Source organism: Falco peregrinus, chromosome 2, assembly GCF_023634155.1.
Source record: "Falco peregrinus isolate bFalPer1 chromosome 2, bFalPer1.pri, whole genome shotgun sequence".
NCBI lineage: Eukaryota > Metazoa > Chordata > Aves > Falconiformes > Falconidae > Falco > Falco peregrinus.
Window position 1 is genome coordinate 110218955 of NC_073722.1, and position 21943 is coordinate 110240897.

Here is a 21943-nt window from a genome sequence, read left to right on the forward strand (position 1 = left end):
TGCATGCATCAACTTCCACAGAATTTTGTCTACCAAGAAAAAAAACCAAAGGCAAGCAGCTTGTTTTTTCCTTTAAAAAGAGAACCCCAAAACCTCCACACGTATGGAGCCCATGGAGTAGGAGACCCAAGACCTTGGCATCTTGCCAGGCTTGACTCTGAGTGTTTTATGGAAGGTTAAAAGTGCACTAGATAAAGGGCTAGCATTCAGAGGGAGAATATTCTTCGCGATAGGCACTTTCACAATGACTGCAGTGCTTTTAAAAAATAATCTCAAGTTTCCTAGAGCTGTATATTTTTGTAAAGAGGTTTAGGATGTTTATAAATGGCACTTCAGAAGGATGAGTTGCCGATTTTAGTCAGTATGTGAAATTTCAAAAGCTAGAACAGTCAAATGCTTATAGAAAACAATTTCTGTAGTCCATCCACACCATGCAAACCTACGACTCCTTGTGCAAGATTTCCAGAAAAGATTTTAAAATGAATATGCAGATACATTTGCTTGGGATTAAAGGAATTCTCTCCAACCCGATCCTGAAAGCTGCGCTATGTTGCTACTGTAATTTCCTACAATGTACCTTATATGTAATACATGCTTTCCTGTGCAAGCCAGTGTGTATATGCATTTTTTTAACATATTTAGGCAGTATTATCCTGTATCTTCAGTTACGAAGCAGCACATCTGCATATATCAGAGCAAAAGCCTTTGCAGAGAAAGCACTGTATTAAAATTCCTGGGTTTGGTCTCTTATTCCCAGGGTTATGGGAGTGCCTCAGATTGCTCAGCAGTGACCTCTCCGTCAGCCTCCGACTCCACAAAGGAAAACACAAATTCAGTGTAATCTGTGTGTTCACAACACCTACCAGCTCCATGTCCTGCAGCCTCCAGACTCTCTGGATCTCACTCAGAAGTTCTGGAGGCGACGCTCCTACTCCTAAGACCACCACACTTCTATCCAGAGCAGGTTCGGACCCAGCGCATGGATCTAAGCAGGGCATCCCACCAGAGCTGGAGCCACTCAAGATCTTGGGGCGGGGGGTCCTTCTCAAAGGTGGCTGCAGCAAAGCCCCCGTGCAGCAGTGTGATGACTGGGCATGCTGGGGGTCCCTCCTCCGCTGCCAGGCTCGGCCCAACAGCCCCAGCAAAAGAGCTGTGTAAGGAAACACTCCCTGAAGGTCAAAACCGCAAACCCGGTGACTACCTCAGGGTCTGGGCAGCCCCTCGCCAATACGCTGAATGGCGATTTCTGACATGCCTGACCCTCCAAACTCCAGCAGTTTCTTTCATGTCTAAGACCCATTTATTTTTCCCCCCTCCTGCGCTACCACCTCTGTGGTGGAGGCTCCTCGATGCCCCCGGCGAGGAGGACCAGGCACCCCGAGGTCACCTCCTGCGCTCCGGGCGTGCCCGGGCGCATCCCGCACGTGTGCGCTGCGTGCTGCCGACACAAACCTACTGCCAAGTTCATTTTCAAAGTATAATATTACAAAGCAAAATAATTCTGGCACAACTTCCACTACTTCTGACACGAAGTGGCCTTTCCGGCCAGCAAGGAAAGCTACTGGGAGGCTCTGGGCTGTCTCCCCGCTGCAGATTGATGCCGAGGAGGAAGCTAAACCGGACTGGAATTTGGGTTTCATTCAAAGGAAAAGTTAAAAGTTTGGGGGGAGCAGATGCTCAGCTGCTCCAAATCAGCAGAGTTTCGCTGAAGCTCACAAAATGATGTCACCGCAGACCGAGCCCTGTCTGCTCATCTAAACGATTCAAGGCTCTCGAGTCGGAAGAGCTCAGGTGGAGATCTGAGGAGCAGAGGTCTCCTCCTTCCCCTTCGCTTCCTGGTGCTAGTTGTAGTGTCGCTGAGAAACTCCAAACCCATCCAAATAATCCTAGTTGCAAACACAACTTATGTGGTCTATATGGTCAATTATTTTAAAGATTATGTTGGCATTGCTGCTTCAAGCAGAACAATCTTCTAAACACAGATTTTACGAAGCACTCCAAGCTCGTAGTTGTCCTCTTAAAATCACATCTCCACCTAGAGTAAGTATTAACCAAGCCTGGAAAACCAACGGGCCAACCTTGTGAGCTTGCTCTCTTGCAGGCTTGCTTGAGGCTCTTAATACACTCTGTCTTATTTATATAGCTCCAAATTCTGATGCTAGAAATAAATATGAAAGAGCCTTGACAACTGACATCCGAAGCGTTTGTTCTCATGAAACCAGAAGGCAGCTGAAAAAAGTACATTTGATGTTTTCACTTTTTAGAAGTCGTATTTTAAAACCTGCTCCCAGAACCACCTCCAATGGACTTTGCCTCCTTAGCGACACTCTTACAAACACCGTCAAACGTGTGAATGAGCTGCAGCCTATGGACGAGTGCGTGGCGGAGGAGAACTCTCGTGTGAAATCTAAAAGACCTAATGGGAAACCAAGGCATTCCTCTGGCCACAGTCCACATAAAAGGCAATTTAAATCATCTCAAGCTGTGCGGATTCTGCCTCGCACTTGGGCATCTGGCAGCGAAGTTAATATAACTACCTGCTCTTCACGTTGTGCGCTTTTGCAGACTTTTCACTTGCATTTTGATGGGTGACCAGCCGCGCTTCCAAAAGATAAAACTGAAAACACAACGCAATCTTGACATGATATAATCTAAAGTTTTTTTTTTTTTAAAGTGTGCGGATAAAAGTAACCCTGAGGGAAGGCAAAAGAGCACACGCAGACTGCAGGTTAGGGATCTGCCCCTGCGCAATTCACCTACCCACAGCTACAGGAGGGGGAGGGGGGCTGCTAGGTTAACCTGTCTTTTGATGAACGCCTCCAAGTGTTATTTCCACCTGGCAACACGGCCTCAGCAATGGTGTGCCCAGCGGGAACAGCTCCTCGGTGTGGCGCATGGGAGTAGATGGGAGATGCTGTCCACGGGCACGCGGTGCCTGCTTAGGAGAAAACCAGCACAGCAGCACACCTGAGCATCCTCCCGCGGCACAGCACCTGGCACCGCTGCTGGACCCCCCGGCATGGGGCTGCCAGTGCCTGCTAGGGAACTGCCACCCTGCCCGTCCTGCTCCCCTCGACCAGGCTCCGCATGTGCTCACCATCCGCAGCTGCTCACAGCCCCTTGTTCCCATGCCGTGCCACCGGTCTACAATGGAGGGGATGGCCAGGTCTGGGCTGCCGACCCTGCCGGCACCTTCCTGCCACGGCCTTCCCAGAAAAACATCTTTGGGAATACTTGGAGAAGTGATACTGACCCTTTGAATTTCACAACGCCATCGGCTTTTGATGTAAACACAGAGTTCATGTGTTGGGGAGATACTGGGAAAGCTGCTGACCAAGGAAATAACAAATAAACACCAAAAATAAATAAATTAAAAAAAGATGGTATTTTAGCTGTGGGGGTCTTCTTGGAAAACGGGATAAAATGCCTTGCATAGAACAAGCCAACAAATAGTTTACGTCCTGGAACAGCCATTTTACAGGGTGGGTGGCTTCCTGGTGCGTCAGGAGCTGACACGCCACCAGCCAGTCTCGGGCACTCCCAAATGCTGTATCTTTTCACAACAGCAAATGGTTGCTTAAAAAAATTCATCCCCTTCCCACCTATTTCTGTCTGCATAGAAACTAATTCCTTCCTGGGATGCGGGACAGCCTGCGGGGAAGCTGCTCCCTGCCTGTGATGGGAAATGCCTTGGAGAGATCTCAGAGGCTCTTGCTAACGCCGGAGGAACACGGAGCGAAGCCTAAAAGCCAGCCAGCAACAAAAGCACTGCCACCGTGTCTGAAGCGACAGGAACGAAATGCAGAATACAAACAACAGAAACGGGGAGAAAGCTATTTCCATTTTGGAGAAGTTTTACTCTTTTTCTAAATAGGCTCATGCAATACCAAGCATCTAATTGCCAGTGATGTAATTTAAGAGGGCACCAGAAGAAACAAAGAAAAAAGCAGCCGGTGTATTACCCCTCTGTCTTTACGTTTTGCCTCGACATCGTTTTCATTCTCTGTGAACACACAACTGTTACACAGCACCATTTTTACAGAAAATAGGCCTCTGAAGCTTTCACCCACTTGCATGAGCCTCTGCAGGGGTCCTGAACACCCTCCATCCCTGCCGGGGCAGCAGCCTGGATGGTTTCTCCATTTGCAAAATGCTTCCAACCAATTTATCATTTTTCTTCCTCTTAGGGTTTTTTTTTTGTCAGCCAATTGTGCACAGCATATTGAGCAATAATAAACAAAGGAGGATGAAAACTGCTGCAGCTTGAGAAGTGAGCTCAGGATATGATTCCTCCTCACCGGATGCCTGGAAGATGTCACTGAAATTCTCTCTCCCTTAGTGCAACCCGTGTGGAGCCAATATGAACTCCCAGCAAAGTGCTTAAAAACCCATTATTTATAATAACTGTTAAATGATGAGACATTGTTTACCCAGATCGCAAGATAAATTCTCACTTACAGAATGCTTGCCTGACCGTCCTGAACGTCATCTGGTTTTTATTTAAATGCAAAATGTAATTAGGCTCCCAATAACACAGCAGAAGAATTCAATAAGATAGGGCTTTTCACTTACAGTTTAATATTAACATTTTCCCATAAATGTTAATGAATAAAAGTCTACTGTTTTATATATTATCCATGGTGGGGAGACAGCAGGCTAGGAATGGAAGGAAAGCTAATCTTTTCATACCAGAAATTACGATATATACCTCACACAGAACTAACCATTCCCAGCATTGCCAGGGACCCGGCTACACCACCGCTCCTGCCGGGGGCAGCCACCAGCTCCGGTCCCACGGACATGCTCCCGGGAGTCTCCCTCCCCATCGATCAGGGAGATCCTTCCCCAGCCAAAATCCCCGTTGGGTTTTGTTTTTCTCTTCTACCCCGCTTTCTGCCTGACCATCCCCGCTAGGCACCCACAAGCATCAGAGAGCTCATGGCATTGCTGTTCGGCACGGATACAGCCCCAAGCCCTGATGCTCTCTGGCTCCACCGTGGATAGCAAGGCTAGATTATCAGAAAAATCAGGTTACTATTTGTCTGATATTCTGTTAGAGAAACGTGCAGGGGTGATGAGAGGTGATGGCAGGGCTGCAGACGGCAGCACGACGATAGGCAGTGATACGGTGCCCGAAGCGGTGGGAGAAGGGCCCTGGGGTGGGCGCAGGTGGCACTTTGGGAGCCCCTTTGTGCCTCCCGATGTCGAAGTGCGAGGAGCAGAGCTCGCGGTGGCACAGGGGCCTCTGCAGCTGCGAGGACTGAAAGCTGCAGGGCCAGGGGGCTGGCTCACGCTGGAACATTTTAATTGTTTTAGCTTTTGACCTTCCATTTATTGCTGGGGTTTTGCTGCGTTAATGCGTATTTTGCCGTTTGGTGACTCATACTTCATCGTCTCTCTCTAATAAGAAGCGTCCATTTTACAGTTCGACTGCTTAACTATTTATTGCATAAATGGGTTTCCATCCTACAGCCTCCTCTCCCATCTCCCCGGGTGAGGGCAATGCACAGTTTGTGAGAGCTCTGCAAGGACTCGGGCCGTCACCCTCCCACCAGCCAGGGGACAGCTGATGCCCCTGGCACCAGCGGGACGTTCATGCTCTGCATGGGCACAGAAGGGGAGCCGGCAAACTGGCCTCGCACTGTTCTCAGAGAAAGACAGGCTCAAACTTCTCCCAGAGTTAACGCAAGATGTGCAGGAGCTCCGCAGCAAGCTGAACGGGGAGCAGCCTCAGCCTGGCAGTGCCGACAGCGGGACGGGGGGATGGCAGCGGGGGGTGGCACGTTGGCCACACACCACCAGCTCCCCAGCCCGCAGCATGCCCTGCGCTGCGACCCCAGCTGCGGCTCGTCCTTAACGTCAGGGTCGCAGCAGGCATGGAAGGCTGTCCAGGGATTTCAGGGCGTGCTGGTGTCCCCGGGGCTCAGGTGGCAAAGCTGGAGCAGCAGAGCCGAGGGGCACTCGTGCCTGCCCCAGCCAATCCCGGCGTTAGGAGCAAGCGCCAGGCACCGCCGCACACCCCTACCATCGCTCCTGTAAAAACCAGCAAAATACCGAAAGGCTCTCTGGGGCTGCTGGGCTGGGCAGCAGTAAGAGGAACTGTCTTTTCTTTATTCTGCCACCACCTCAGCAGCTGCAACAAGTTTTCGCTCACGAAACAGCTGTAAAAATACCAGTCCTGATTCAAATGCTGGGAGACGGGGGCTCTTATACTTACGAAGAGAGATACGCTTGCTGTAAGTCGTATCCTACATAAGAATACCATGCAAAGACTCCTGAAAGGAATAACAAGGTAATTATAGAAACTAGAGATGGAAAAATCCTGTAGTCTCCTAGTCTCCTGCACCCTGCTCAGTGTGGGACCGCTCGGTGTGGGGCAGGCTTCAGCACTCGGACTTCTAAAGGGAAGATTTAATAAACACTGAGAAATGTTTCTAAATATTTAGAAAACTCAAAATAACAGATTTCCAAGCGAAGCTGTACAAACACAAAATTAATTAAGCAAACTGTTAAAAATCAACAGCTTTTGCATGCATCAAAATAAATTTCTTCGAATAGCAAGCATCACCTCGTGGGCATGATGCTGCAAACACAGCTGCATGGGTGCTCAGCCCTTTACAGAATCAGGCCTAAATGAATACCTACCGTGGCTTTCCTCTTGTTCCCCTTGAAATCAATAGCAGAAGCCTCAGTGATGCAAAAAGCTTAAGGCTTTAGGAGGTACTCAGCGAAACAATCCAATGTGAGCAAAGCCAAGCTAGACAGAACACAGCTTTACATTTTCCTGTGAAATACTGGGGTATTGCAGTAGGAAAATTAATTTGCTTAATCATTAGGAGGAAAAACCACAAACCAAAGCAAACCAAAACAAAACCCAATGCAATAACAAATCTCTAAGGAGAAAGGGAATTGTTTCTCTGTTAACTACTTTGAGACAAAGCACTGGAAGAAAAATGTCCAGTTCCAATAATGTCATAACCCAATTACAGCCTGCACAGAAGAGCTAAAACACTTGGAGAACAATGAGTAAGGAATTAAGTTTTAAATAGAGTGCTGGCCCTATCTTGTGTCACTTCTTTATATTCCAGTAGAAAGGACACTGCTGAGCTCATTTCGTATACAGCAGCGTGAGATGCCTGGATGCAGACATCATTTAGTCATCTCATATATGTTTCTCCTTATTTCTTTCTCCAGGAGGAATGACAAATCTAGAAATGTGACTGCACTTTGTTTTATTATGATATTGATTTTTCTGCAAAGGGAAAGTGCATTTATTCCCCAGGTCTGTATGCTGGCAAGAAAGGGTTAACAAAATGTTTATCACAAAGCTGGCTTCAGAGTTGAAAGTAATGTGATCAGTAATGAATTTTGTGTTACATTAGGTTGTATAAATGGACAGACAAGCGCAGACAACAAGTGGCCAGGAGTCGGGGCTAATCTAATGATGTAAAAATAGAGACAGCACCAATTATACTTGGGGCCAGCTCAGAGCTCCTGCAGGGACTGCAAATGAATAGGTACAAATCAAATTACTGACTAATAGACGCACTACAAGAGAGGGCAGTCAATGCTAAATACATTAGGGCCTTGTGACCTCTCTGCTCTGAACAGCAGAATCCTAAATTTGACTTAAAAAAAAATATCAAAGAAACTCTTGTTCGTTTAAGGAGGGAGATAGAACAATGTTATTTGTGAAATTATTTGAGACACTTAGATATTTTTTGTTTTGTTCCCCTATGGCCACGTTATGTACATAATCCTTTCAAAGCTGACAGACGGTTTGCTTTTAGAACAAGGAGAAATAGTCTTTGTGCAAAAGTTAAGACCTGATAACAACACAGTTATGTTACATACCAAAACATTTCAAAGCCATGTGCCTCTTTGCGGTGATGTTTTTTACTGCTACTTCACTGGCTGTGTCTGTATCAAAAATAAAATATTTCTTAAAAAACCGCCTTGATTTAATGGTAAGAAAAAGAAAAGGAATCTCCCCACACCACACCTGATAGTAAGCAAACACAGTTATCAACTTGTTATCAAATGGCAGAAAGGCAGAACCGCCTGGCGGTCCCTGCGCTCCCTTTGGAACCAGCAGTGGGCTTCCTCCACAAACACAGCCACCTAAAGCCACACCAGGCATGTCTGTGTATCAGCAGCCACCCCCTCACCCCCTTACCGTCCGACCTGGAAGAAATTCCCCTAAAAATTCCCGGGGCTGGTGGCAAGCTGGGAAATGGTTGGGAAGTGACAGGTGCTCTTGCTGGCCCTGGCAGGGCTGGGGACGGGGCAGGAGAGCATGAAGCGCCATAGCGCTGTCGTTGTGTGTTGCACGTGAGAAATAACAAAGAAAACGGTGTTAAAATGTGTGCAATGCAAATGCTGCTCTTCTTACCCTGCAGTTCAAAAATGGTGGCTCCTAAGGAGCCCTGAATTTTCATTTCTTTTAAACGAGGCTCATCCGAATAAATCTTTTGTCGGAAGAACTGTATTGAGCTCTTAAGACTTCTTTGAGGGGGTAATTTAATCTCTGACCCCAGGATGAATATTCTGAAAGTTCAAAGGCTGCTTTTAGCATCAACGTTATCTGATACACCAGTGTGTTTGCTGCCCAAGCTGATTTTGCATTGAACCTATGCAGAAATCTCTTTGCAGAAATGCTCTTCAGAGGGAAAATCAATTGGTCTGTGTTCCTGTGTTCCTATATCCAAGTTGGGATTATGACCAACTGAGGAGAGGGAAGGGAAAAATTGTTTTGTAAAAATTAAAAGGAAGAGCAAGGAAAGAAAAGAAAGTAAGAAGAAAGGGAGGGATGGCAAGGTACCCATTGAAGCTCTGACTCTATACAAGGGTAATCCTGCTCCTGACACTAAAGGTACAGGTACATCTACGTCCAGGTGGCTGCTCATCTCTGAACACAGTTTGTGACCACAGGCATTTTCTCTTTTTGAAGAAACCCAGGAAGGATGCTCCTTGCAGGGGATCAGGGGGCAGCGGTTCCCTCTCCTCCCTCCGGCGGCAGAGCATGCTCCCCATGCAGCCAGGCACGCCCAAAAGTGTGTGCCTTCATCTCTCCAAACCACAAATTTCACATAAAGATTTCAAAAACATCCCCCTGCGAAGCTCGAAGGTGTCAAGACCCCAGAGAGGCTCAGGCTGGTGTAACCACATGGCTTTGGCTGGGGACCAGGATCCCAACCGCCCTGAGCACTGATCCCGGGTTTTGCAAAGGCTATTCCCTAACAGCACGTCTAATTAGCTCCACTTACTTACATCCCATTAATCAGGTTAAAGAGTTTGCTTCAACATATGAGCTTTCTTCATCGCATTATGAATTTGTTCATGAAATTTGGAAGGAATCCAGATAGTTTCTTCCAATGGGCAGGCACAGGGTGCGGTGCGGCGTTTGCACCTCACTGCTGCACCTTTCCATGGGCGGGAGTTGACAGACTTGGAGTTTTGGAAGAAAACGAGCCTTTTTTACTTTTTAATTTTTTTTTTAAACTGAAACTTTTTAATGGGCTTTAAACACCTTGTTTTTAAATTCTTCAAATCTTGTGGGTTAGTATTGACCCTGATGGTGCCATACTCGCACCTTTCCCTGTTCAGACCTACAGTGCTGGTTCTGAGATGCCAAATTTGGGGGGTGCTCTGCAGTTTTTAATACAGGCTCCCACTGCAAGTTCATATGTATTCCTCAGACAGGCTAGATAGAGAAAAACGTCATTTTGCTCCACAAACTGCAGTGTAAACCAAGCCATTGTACGGTTCTAAATTTCACGATGAATTAAAAAAAGCAAAGGATACATGCCCACAAAAAGCAGTTCTGCTCTAGTGTGTCCACAGAACAGTTCCACCACTTGTAAAATGCTGCAGCAATGTGGATTTGGGTATGCTTTGTCAAAATAAATTAGATGTGAATATAAGTACAACATTCAGGCAGCCCAACAGATTGCAACTGAGGACGCAGCAGCCAGGCACGGACTGGGATCGCACACTGCACACACAATAAGCCCCATCCTGCACCTCCACAGCTGCCCTGACCCCAGCGGCACAAAAAACCAGGGGTCTGATGGTGGCAGCTGCACATTTATCACTAAAGTTTGTAGTGTTGCCTATCCTGACAAAATAACCTGAGCAGTGATAAATACTTATTTATTTTATATATTGACAAGTCTCCCTTGGAAACCTGTCTGTTGTGTCTCCCAAAGAATAAATCTACCCTTCTGTCACTGTGCTATGTGCTTTACAGTAATACACCCGAGAAAATGTAGAGGATGGGCTTTGATTTGGTAATCACATGGAAGTCAAGCCTGAAGATGTGCCTAGACTTAACATCCAGCTAAACCCTTCACCCAGGTCAAAGGAGGGAGGAGAAGATGGGACAAACTCCGCAAGATTGAGAGTATCTTCCCCCCTGGTGCTCCAGAGGCAGAGCCACTCCATTCCACGCTCACTGCTGCTGTCCTGGGGTTAGTGTCCCCTGCCTGGGACCGACTGACCCACTGTTTTTTTTTCAGGCCAGCCTACATCTTAAGTCAACCTGACTAGCAAACGTGTGTCCCTGGGATGTACACGGAACATGCTAGACTGCTGTAGGAAGAATCTATACCCACATCAGCATCACAGCTGTGGATGCCATCCTCAGCCCAGAGCGAACGAGCTGAGAACACAAGGGGAAGCTGTCTCCTGGGCTTCAGCATCCTTAACTCCCATGGCATGGGGACAGCCACAGAAATAGTCTTCCAAGGATGTATTTCAGAAAGTAGACTGTAAAGGCTTGGACCCCTATTGTAGGCTAATTTTCAATATTATCCCTAGAAATGACCAAAAGGCATTTGAAAACATAAGAAATGTACTTGTTGAAGGAATACATAAATCAGAGGATTTACTGATTACAGTACTTCTGGAGGGGAAGATTTCCAGCCTGGGCTGGCAGTTTCTGCATGTCCAGTTTGTGTGGAATATTGTCAGGGATATTTGTCTCCTGGAAGCACAGTTTCATAAATCACAATACTGTCGTATTTTTTTCGAGCATGCAATAGGAAGCTCCAGCACATACTCAGAAACTACACTGCAAATGTAAATACTGTAGCTGCTTGAAAGCAAAGCTGTGCAAGCAAAAGAGGTCACTGACCACTAACATTTTGTGAGTAGACCCTATTTTTTTTTTTTCAGTGAGAGCTTGACAGAAACTGAAACAGCAAAAACATCTTTTTGCATCTTTGCCAATTTACGACTTCTTTGGAATGAAATGTGTATCTAGGCTGACAGCTTATGTACAGCAGCCTCCACTTGAGATAGACACGGGTCGCCTGGATAATTGGATAACAAGGAGAAAAGCTGGTTTCCCAATCAAGTCAACTAGCTGGATGACTGGAGTTATCATTTAGGTCACAAGGAAAGTAGATTTTTGGGGGGTCATTTTCCAGACCTGGTTCTTCTCCCATCCGCTGTCTGACAGCCCCTTGGCAACTAGCTGGAGTCAGAGGTGGAAAAGACCCATCAGGCCATCTAACTCCCCTTCCTTGCAAACGCCAGATTATTCCTCATGTTTTTAGCATCCCCCAGTTCGATGTTTCCCATGTAACCCATCTTTGGGTCATTTCTGCCTCTGCCAGTAGCCAGGACCACTGAACCAGCGAGGCGTTGCCAGCCCTGCTCCGCAGTGCAAGGGGACAGGTAGGACAGACAGACAGGGCGAGTATCTATTCCCCAAAGCGGTCTCTGTACCAGCATGTGTTTCCCCCACGCTGCTGCAGCGTATCAGCCCTGATTACTATATAAATCTACGTGTCAGCTATGTCCTAACAGTTAAGGCATTAAAAGAATCTATTTATCTCTTGCCATTAAGTGCATGTCAGGACCAGCTGAGCACTTGATAGAGTCTCACTGTCCACCCTACTGCCCATTTTGTCTTTGCCCACGCAGCAGACCCAAGCACTGCACAGGCATGTATCTTCGTATTCAGAATGAGAAACTGTCATTAATTCATGGTTTCAGTTCAAATAAGCCTTTGCAAGTTTCATTACATCTCTGCAAAATCTATTTAAGGACTGAAGAGGACCCAAGGAGCACAGGCAGGGGTTAAAAGCATGCATAACATTAAGGCATGCATAATTTTAAAGAAGTCATTTTAGGATTATTAAAGGGAGGTTTACAACTTCCATAATTTTGGATCCAATGCAGAAATATAAATACTGTCTTTGGAACCACTACCAACATATAAATCAACTACCAACAAGCAAATTTACGGTGGCCTCTGCTGAACTCTTTGCTATCGTTTCATTGAGGTGAGCGGGCAGCAGAGAATCCAAGGAAGAAAAGTGAATGTTTTCCAAAGATAATTCGGTTCAGCCTAGGTTTGTTAAGATCTAAGTGGTTCTGGGGGAAGTAAAAACTATCCTACTTGTTATGAGCCAACAGAGACACTGCTTCTTTGTAGCAAGGGTAATGTACCTCCAAACTCATCTTTCCCCATTAATTAACCAGCAGACAGATGCCAGCACTTTCCCGTGCTCCACAGCCCGTGCAGCCACGCGTGCTGCATAGCCGCCTCCCCAGGCAAGTGCACTTCTCCAGGTATCATCCGAGCAGGAGAGAACTTCTGGCCATCTGCTGAGAACAGCTCAGGAGCCGCTGGGGGCTGGAAGCAGCAAGGGCATGGGAGTTCACAGCCTTATCGCTAGGTCCGCTCTGCTGCACTGAGTCACCATGTGCCCAAATCCCGAGAATCAAGTGTGTTAGTGGCAGAGAGAATCCCACGAGAGGCAGGAAAACACAGAGCGTAACAACAGCAAGAGGAGGGTGGTGGGATGGGGTGAGTTGGGTCAGTGCTCATGTTACTCGCTATTGCTGCTTACATTTGCTGCTTTGAGATGGCATCTATCTTATGCTCGTTATGAAGATTTATGTGTCTAGAGTAAAAGCAGGGAGAAATCTCTTCGGATTAATTTTAGCTCAGTGATGGCATCTCTATAAACAGTTCCTTTCTGTCTTTACACCTGCAGCACTGTGAGCCTGATCTTATGCCAGAGACGCTGGCACTCACTGCTATCAGCTGGGTTTGGTGAAAATGGAAGGAAAACACAGACCTCTGTCTATGGCAAAGCTCTCGGTTTACAATATAACATAACATCAAGTCTCTGGGGCAGGCAGTCACCTTAATTTGGCATGTCCAGATGGCTCCAGCTTTCAGGGGAAGTATCCCCCTCACCTTTCCCCTAATGTACACAGCCTGAGGGGAGCTGAACCCTTATCGGAAGCGGATACCATCCCAAAGTTCAGGCTGATCACAGTATGGGTCAATCAGTGATGAAATACGTGCCTTTGCCTATTCTCACAGCCTGTTTTTCCACCTTCCCAGCCCTGAGCTGATGGAACTCCACACCAGCAGTCTGAGGCAGCTCTACCCTCGCTGCCGTGACGGAGCACTGGGGTCACAGACACGTTAAGTGCCACATCCGAGGCAACAAGCTGGCGAGAATTTGCCCCAGATCTGTAACTGAGACCCATACTTAAGTGTTTCTGTTAATACCAAATCTTAAACAATCCCTTGCCTCCACCTTTTTCAAGATGGAAATCAGAGGGAAGACAGTTTGAAAGGTGACAAGGTGGGCTACGAAGGTGCTTCTGCACCACTCAGCACCTTGGCTACTGCTGTCTGTACTGGTACCAGGGCTTCAATCCTGCTTCTTTGCATCATCCTCCTGGCTGTGGGAGGCAGCAGTGGTTTGGTGACCTGCCGTGGGCTACGTGCTCAATAGCCACCCACCTGCAAAGATGGCCAAGCCCTGACGGGAGAGCCCCTGAGCCTTCCGCGGGAGCAGGGAGAGCTCGGAGCAGCACAAGGCTCTGGGCAATACATGAAGGTGACAGCAGAAGGAAGAGACAGCTTCTGCTCCACACAGCTTTCCTGTAATGTCCATGGGTTGGCGTTCCCATAAATTTCTGCTAGAGGTTGCCCTCTTTTCCATTCCCAGGCAAGCTGCCAGAAGAGTGACAAGCGAGCTGGCAGCTGATGTTAGAAGCCACCATTGCTATTAGCTGCTGGTCACAACACAAAAGGTGCACGGATCAAAGATGGGCCTAGTCCTTTCACTAGAGGACATTTTTTAAAACAAGTCAAAATTAATGGAGACAATAAAACCGCAATAACTGCACTTTAGCATTTCTGAGCATCTCCTGCCACTGGGCCCTTCTGAGCAGCATAATCTCGGACGTGCCGTTCCATTTACTTAAACAGATGATGTAATTTATCAATATAATGGACACTGATGAAGATGGATTAATTTGGATTACAGAACCAGCGCTTTGCAGTGGCTCTATTCAGGACACAAAATGAGGATGTGTGTGATTATGACATTGTTTGGAGCAGGGTGGGCAAGGGCAGCAGTCTGCACAGAGGCTCAGATTCCCCCCAGCTGGCAGGGGAGGGAGGAGAGCCCTCATCACAGCTGTATGATAAGGAAGCTTCAAGCACCAGTATTTTTCTTCAAGTTACTTTACGCTTTTCAGGCTGTGTTTATGTGGTCTACTACTAATTTCTTTTTATAAATGACTTCTCTTACACTAACCAAGATCCCAGTAAAAGTTAATTAATCAGAGAGGGAGCGTACAGAGAAAAGGAAAAGCAAAACTTAAAAAAAAAAAATAAAAATCACCATTGGGTGAGATGTACGTGATCTCTGATCACACCTCTTCTTTGTACCTGTTCCTGATCCCACTATGTCCCTGCTGGGAGATTCGCACATCGCATCGGCCAGGCGCTCCCGAAGGCCCTCTTCAGTGTGCTCCATGGAAGACATGTGGCGGAGACCGAAGTTCTCGGGCCAGCTCCCACACACCTCCAGCAAGGTCACGCTCCGGTCGAAGGCACCTTCAACAAACAAACGGGAGATGTTTGGGAGACTCTGGGACCAAACCACTTCCATACGTGTTGTTTATTGCACTGGAAAGAGAGAAGCCCTTGCCTTTGGAGTTTCTGAAGAGCTAATTGTGGCACATTAGTTAAAATGTTGGTGTTAACAGCAGAGCCCTGAGTACTGAACAACTTTGACCAAGTGGTTGTAAACAAAAAGGTTAAATTAAAAATACAGACTCGATTCTGCTCTCACAGTAGTGAGAGTCAGGAAAGCAGCGTAATGATGCTGACGTAAAATGACGTGTAACATTAAAAAGCTGTGTGTATGTTACTAAGTACACAAACTAGAAATTACTTTTGAAGTTGATCTTTCACCAGGCTGCTGTTGGGCACCCGCCTTCCCCCTTCTCATCTCGGATGATGGAAACAGTCAAACCGTTTTGACTTTGCTAGTGGGCACAAACTTCAGCTAAAATCCCTTCTCTTCGGCAGGGCAGTGCAACAGTGCAGCAGCCCGGCGAGGAAAGGACGGCTTGCTTTCAGCCGTGTGTTTGATGCATGTCTCCTGGAGGAAAAAAGCGTGCCCTTCCTTCAGCCCGGGGTATCTGTGGGTTTTCTCCGTTCCTGCACTGTGAAATGTTAGGTCAAACGTGAGTGAACAGAGACCCTTTCATCACCAGTGTCTCACTGAAGACGCTAGCTTTTGTGATGGAGTGCACGTACCTACAAAAGATACTTAAAATAATTCCTTAACTTGCAGTTATTACCTCATTCACAGCAGGGTATGGTGGTGTGCTGAATGCAGAGATTAGATTCTGAATTCAAGATCACTTCAAAGTACAAATTAAAATTATTCTACTTTATTATACAGCAAGTCTTCTGCAAAGGCTTACTTAAATCATTCCCACTTGGAACAAGATTACAGTTATGCTTTGTTGCTTCAAGCACATACCATTTATTCAACTATTAGGTAACTGAATACGCAGCGTTTATTGTGCCTGGTTTCTGCCAGCCTACCGAGGGGAAAAAATGCAAATGCCAACGTTTCTCAGAGTTAAAAGTACATGAAACACGTCCTTGTTATCAGGCTTTTGGTTTTCCCCTTTGATCAGCCGTCAGAAACTATCTACACTTGTAGTCTGTGACTGTACAGCTTCACAGCACACTCCCTGCCACTGACAGGTGGTAATAGAAAGGGTGAGAGACCAAGCCCCGCGGCAGGCGTCCCTTCCTCTGATAACGTCCAAAGTACCGGGTGATAACCGTTAGTAAACACTCGGGCAGCCGGTTAATCCATACATCAGCAAAGAGGGGCAGATAATTTTGAACTCTAATGGCATGGACTAAAGCACCGGGGCTGGCATTCAGGGATTTATATGGGCTGCAATGGTGACTTCTGGCTCCTGAATTTCATCAGCGCGCACAACTTTGATTTATCTCTTTGCCTGGCTGCAGAGTAGATTCCTGGCACTAGAAAACCATCAACACTAAAATGGACCTCTACAAAATGGGACCGTGGCTCTTATGTGATACATGCACTTGAACTCTGGATGAATCCCAGTTTAAACTGAGAGGAGGAACGACCAAATATTTCAACTTCTAATGGGTCTTTGGATGTGTAAGGTTACTCCAGTCTACCAATTTGTTTTAAAGCAAGGGTTCTTGAAGCTTGTTTGAGAAAATGCAGCAAGGAGGCAAAGTAATTTTGACAATGTTTAAGTCCCTGCAACACTTCCACATTGCCAGCTATCCTAACTGCAGGAGGAAAAGCAAAAATTGTCTTTTTACGAAGCTTCTTTTTTCAAGTCATCCTTCTGTGGTTGTGTGCAACCCTGAGATCCCCACTCTGCACATGCTCCAAGACCCCACCAATCTTAGTTGGGTTTGACAGGGCTCTTCCCGTACCTGGAGAGCTATCGGGGAGGGGGGCTTTGAAATCTGCATCCCAAAGCCCCAGGGTGGCAGCGGGGAGATGATGAGCTCCCACAGGTTTGCAGGGTTGTGCCAGAGATGAGAAATCTCTTTTTTACTAGTGCCTGCCCTTATTCTGAAAGTGAGAAATGGGAGCATTTCTGCTCCTATAAGCAGACATATGAATAATAAGGCAAATGGCTTTTGAAGCTCTGCCAAGATGCCTGCATATGTGTACAGGCAGAAACTTTGTGGAGTGCCGGGCTCTGGCTCCTGAGATACTTGAGTGAGAGCAAAGGAGACAAGTGCAGCGTTACCTCTGCAATCAGGGCCAAGAGCTGCCAGAACTTCTTAGCAGCAATGTGTGAGGTGGCAAGTGTTAATGCAAATGCAGGTTAGAGGGATTAACTGCACGGAAAGTTTTCTTGTAAAAAACCGTAAGGCTGGTGAAGCTCTAGTTTTATCTTTCCTCCCTTTTCACTCCTCCTCCGTGTCAGGAGCACACATCTGGCAATTCCATCCACGTCCAGGCATCCCGCTATGATTCACCGGCCACCGCTGTACCCCGCGGGTGAGTAACAGGCGGCGGGGGCAGAGGAGGTCTGCACACCATCATCTGCTCCGCGCTGCTGTGGAATCCACAAATCCCTCCTTATTTCAATATACACATTGATAAAAGGGGTTCCACGCACAGCTGAATGCGCAGATGTGTGACCAAGGTTACTGGGGGTGTGGGGGTAGAAAATGGGACCTTGCTTGAACAGGCAGGTCCCTTCCTACCAGAAAGTCCCTGCTCTGTCCCTCTCTGATGTAAATCAAAACTGCTTCAGGAAAAACAAGACTGACTGTCATGGACCTTCCTGTTCTTCTTGCCATTGCATCAGCAGACAGCGCGCGTATCAAAGTAAAATAACTCTTTTCAAGACAGAATGAAGTCCTGGGTATCTTTACACCTTGGGAAATTCTTTGGCCAAGCGTGTGAAATGGCCGATGGGCTGGTTGCTCCCCAGGAGCCTTGGGGTTCTCTGCCCTACATACGTCATTACCGACGGCACACGAGCTAATGGCATTAAACTTACACCGATAGCAGCTAACCACATCTTTGGTATTTATTACATTGTAATCTCTTTTTCTGGCTGCCTCTCTCTCCCCTTTTCAATCCCGGTATCTCAGTTGATAACGTATCCAATTCCCCATCATCGGCCGCAGAGAAGTTTACAAATAAACCCCAGTGGAGTGTCCTGCTCTCAAAATCCCCCAAACCCGCAGCCAGAAGGTAAGTGCAGAACCAAGGTGGCTGGGAAAGCTCCTGCTGATCGCAGGGATTACGGAAGGGTTGAGAGAAGGCAGGCTCTGCCCCATGCCCGTACTGACAGACGCTGAAGTCCCACTGACAGCCACCAGTATCAGACCCTGACGTGTGAAGCCGAGCCCCTCTTGTCCCCCGGCCCTAAGGCAGCTTTGAGAGTGAACCAGGTTCCACCTAAAAGGAGCAATTCATTTAGAAACAACTCAGGAAAGAAGCAAATGAGGTCTTATTTTAGTGAAGCAATTACTAGTGAAATCCTGGTGAAACCTCATTAAATCACTGAAAAAAATCCTGTTGACTTAAAACCGTGCCAATATTTCATTCCACTGCATGGTGCTTTCAAGTGAGCAGAACCTCTCCCCTTATCTACTGGAGATGAAACCGGGTGGATATCAAGACCATCACCCGCTTTGTACGACGCCCAAGCACCGTCCCAGACCCACGGCACTACCACCAAAACCCAACCCCAAATCAAACTGCGTGGGACAAGCAGCAACCTTGGCTCCAACATCTAGGCCGAAGGTGCTTCGTGTTTAGCTTTACGCTGCCCCTAACACTCCCCAAGCTAATTCCGCTCCACACGCAGGGCTTTCCTATCAAAACTTTAATTTTCTCCTGATGCCCATCTGCCACTTCTGTTCTTCCACTGACGTCTGCCTCCCCACCAGCACTGCCCTTTACTCGGGCTGCTGCTAGGTGGAGCAGAATCAGGCCCCCCATCTTTCTGCTAAACGTTTCTCACATTTTATTAATGGAAATGGCTTCTGTTATTACTCATACCAAATTACGTTGCTTACGAGCGCAGGATTTGTCTTTTGCATTGCAATTGTTTTGAGGCTTTTAATACTAAAGGAAAATAAATTCTACAAAGGAGAAAAAACAACCCAGACCTTGGAAATGTCCTTTCATTTCACAGCCCTACCAACCAAGACTGAGAAAACCAAAGCAGCTTATTTTCTTCTCTGAAAAAATCTAGTAGTAAAAAATATTTTTACAGAATATTTTAATGCTTCTAGCGTGTTATTTTTCTAAGTCAAAATAGCTAAGCTAAATCTTTCACCATAGCCCTTTAATTTGAAAGCCAGGGGAAATTTTTTTCATTAAACCTCTGGACGGCTTTGTTTAAAATATGAAATCAAGTAGCTCCATTTCCTGTCTTCTAAGGAACAGTAAATCAAAAAGAGTTCGTTCTCCAAAAATACAGTAATGGTTCTATTAAAGAGCCTGACAGTTTTGAGCCTCACCTTGCATATTGCAACATAAGTGTGAGCAAAAATAACAGGGTAAATAGGAGAGGAAATGACCTGCCAATTTTAACTGATAAAAGATGCATCCTTCTCAGGAGAGGGATGGGGGTCCGACCCCCGGGGGCCGCAGACCCCGGGGTGCGCCCAAGACGGTCTCGGAGGGAGGGGAGGGGCTGCCCATCCCAAGCCCCTGCCGTTTCTGGCCCCCTGGGAAGCAGAAGTGGACTCTGACGGGAGCTCCACTCCGCTCAGTGCCGGACGCGCTGGTAACCGCAGCGTGAGCGTGACAGCGCTGCCCAGAAAAGCCTCAGCTGGGAGTGAGAATCCCATGGGCGGGTGAGGAACCAGCACATGGAAATTCCTTGCCTGAAGTAGTGAGTCAAATCGTAACATACCCCGTTTAAATATTAAAGGTTGAACTTTCCTACAGGGTTTGCCAATTCGCTTCCACACCACGACTTTGTTACTCCAGGGGGAATGCCGCCCAGCAGCAGCTCTCCGCGCTCGGCTGGGGACCCACGGACATCTCAGCGTAGAGGAAGCGGCACCTCCCAGCCCTGTCCCGTGCCTGTGGCGTTGGAACATGTGCCCATGCTCGGCAGCACGTGCTGCCGGTGCTCTGCCGACGCTGCCCCGCACGGCTCACGCTGCCTGCCCGCCCCTCTCCTGCTGCACACACCGCCCGAGCTGGGACAGACCCTGCAACAGCCCACCTCCGCCTGTGGCTGTACAATCAGGGCGTGAGTGTTAATTACTGCCCTTGGAACCCACGGCAGGAGCTACAGCCTTTGTGAGTAACTCTCTTTCCCTGTCGTCTTTCCCTCCCACAGAGTTTCTTTTTTTCCAGAATCGCTCCCAGTTCTGCTATAAACAGGACATTACTCACCAGCTCTGTATCCTGTGAGTGCATTTAATTAATGGAGCCTTCAGCCGGGGTACCCACCCCACAGGCAACGAATGCTTTCAAATCCCTTTGAACTTTTGGCTAAACGAGGCCAAGAGGTTCCTACATCCCTCAGTGCGCTAAGGACTGGTAAACAAAAATGCTGTTTATTCCTCTGTCATTATTTCTAAATGAGTTTTAAGCAAATGCGCAGCTGCTGGGAGGAGCAAGCCCAGCGGCAGGGTGGACCAGGGAGCCCCCGTGCCCGGCGGCAGGGCAGGGATAAAGGCGACAGTTGGGCAGGAGGTTGCCCAGCCGTTGCCCGTGTCTGACACGGCAGTGGCCACACGCTGCCGCTGCCCAGCTCCGGACAGTGGCCAAGGTGGTGGATGGCAGCGTTGAAGATCACAGTGGTGCCGTGGTGTGAGCTGGGCAGATCCTTAGGGAGCACCTCGCCCTCCTCCCCGCCCCACAGACATTGTTCTCCTCTGGTCCTGCACAAGGGGTTAACCACGGGCTCAGGAGAAGCATTTCAGATGATTGGGAACATGGCCAGCGATCACAGCCATCCTGAAGGCTTTCAAATGTGAGCGAGGCTGCAATTTTCAGAGCTGGAGCAGTGAGATATTTTTATAAATACATAAATCTTTTCAAGGAAAAACAAATATAGAGGAAAGAATGTAAACATTATTGTAAAATGCATAATAAAATGTCTGTTGTTTGTTAATTTTGCTCCTTATTATCCAGTCTATCCGTACCACCGATGTTGAAACGTTTGCCTTTTCTATTTTTTTTTTTAAACTCCCTTATTCATTTAAAAATAGTTTCCTGCATGTTATATGAATAAGCAAAACCTAAGGTTCTAAATCCAGGAGAACTTTGAAGTATGAAACCCATGGTCTATGGGAACTATGTTTTCATTAATCAAAGTAGATGTTTCTAAAGCCATCAGATTTATCATGACTGGATTTCATATGTGAAACCCAATATACACACAGACATACACTGCTTGTCCTTTTGGATTAGTTCTGACCTTTTACTCTCCTTTCTGAAGGATCTGCCTTTCCTCAGAGCAAAGCTGCCCCGTTTTACCACTGCATCAGCCAAAGGAGCCTTGACAAAGTACGTTTTCAGCTCTCCGCTTTCTGTGCCTGAGTACGAGTCTAGGTGAAGGTCAAAACATAAATGATTAAGTATATTTATTAAACTCTGCCTTTGCCTTGAATGCTCCCTGCGACTGTTGTATGCCATCCAAACTGCAGCTTCACACCAGCCCGCTGGTAATACACCTGGCCACCAAACGAGGGACCCGAGTGTCACCGCAGTGCTGCCACCGAGCCCTGGGCTGGCAAAAGCTGAGCCAAGCCCCCCCAACCCCCCAGCATCACCCAGGGTGCCGGCAGCCCCCCCAGCCCCCCAGCATCACCCAGGGTGCCGGCAGCCCTGCCCGAGCCCCTGCCTTCCCCAGAGGTGCTGAGGTCAGCAAGAGGACGCGGGGTGGTTTAACAACCGGAGGCAGGCTGCGACATCCATCCAAGGCAGGACTTAAAAGATAAAATGCAAAAAATCTGTGTTTTTTTGTCATCAGCGGAAATTTACGCTGTGGTTTTGCAGTACCCGAAGGCCAGGGCTTTGCTGTCTTGCTTTGCGCAGGCTCTGCTGCTGTGTGCACCCATGGAGAAGGTGCGACTCGTCTGCCGCCTATGGAATATGGTGCATTGGAAAGTAACACA

General features: G+C 47.4%; 1 protein-coding gene across 9 annotated transcripts in view; it reads right to left on the reverse strand.

The window, feature by feature from the left end:
• Positions 1-21943, reverse strand: part of BCAS3 (BCAS3 microtubule associated cell migration factor) — a 370182-nt gene that overhangs the window by 8753 nt on the left and 339486 nt on the right. For 2 of the 9 annotated variants that reach the window (XM_055797240.1, XM_055797241.1), the window contains 2 exons: positions 14708-14875; positions 7855-7920 (listed from right to left, as the gene is read on the reverse strand). In XM_055797240.1, coding sequence (XP_055653215.1) covers positions 7855-7920; positions 14708-14875 — 234 coding nt within the window. Of the gene's footprint in view, positions 1-6217; positions 6276-7854; positions 7921-14660; positions 14876-21943 lie in introns of those variants that run through there. The other 7 variants (XM_055797244.1, XM_055797245.1, XM_055797243.1 and 4 more) reach the window with 6 other exon arrangements.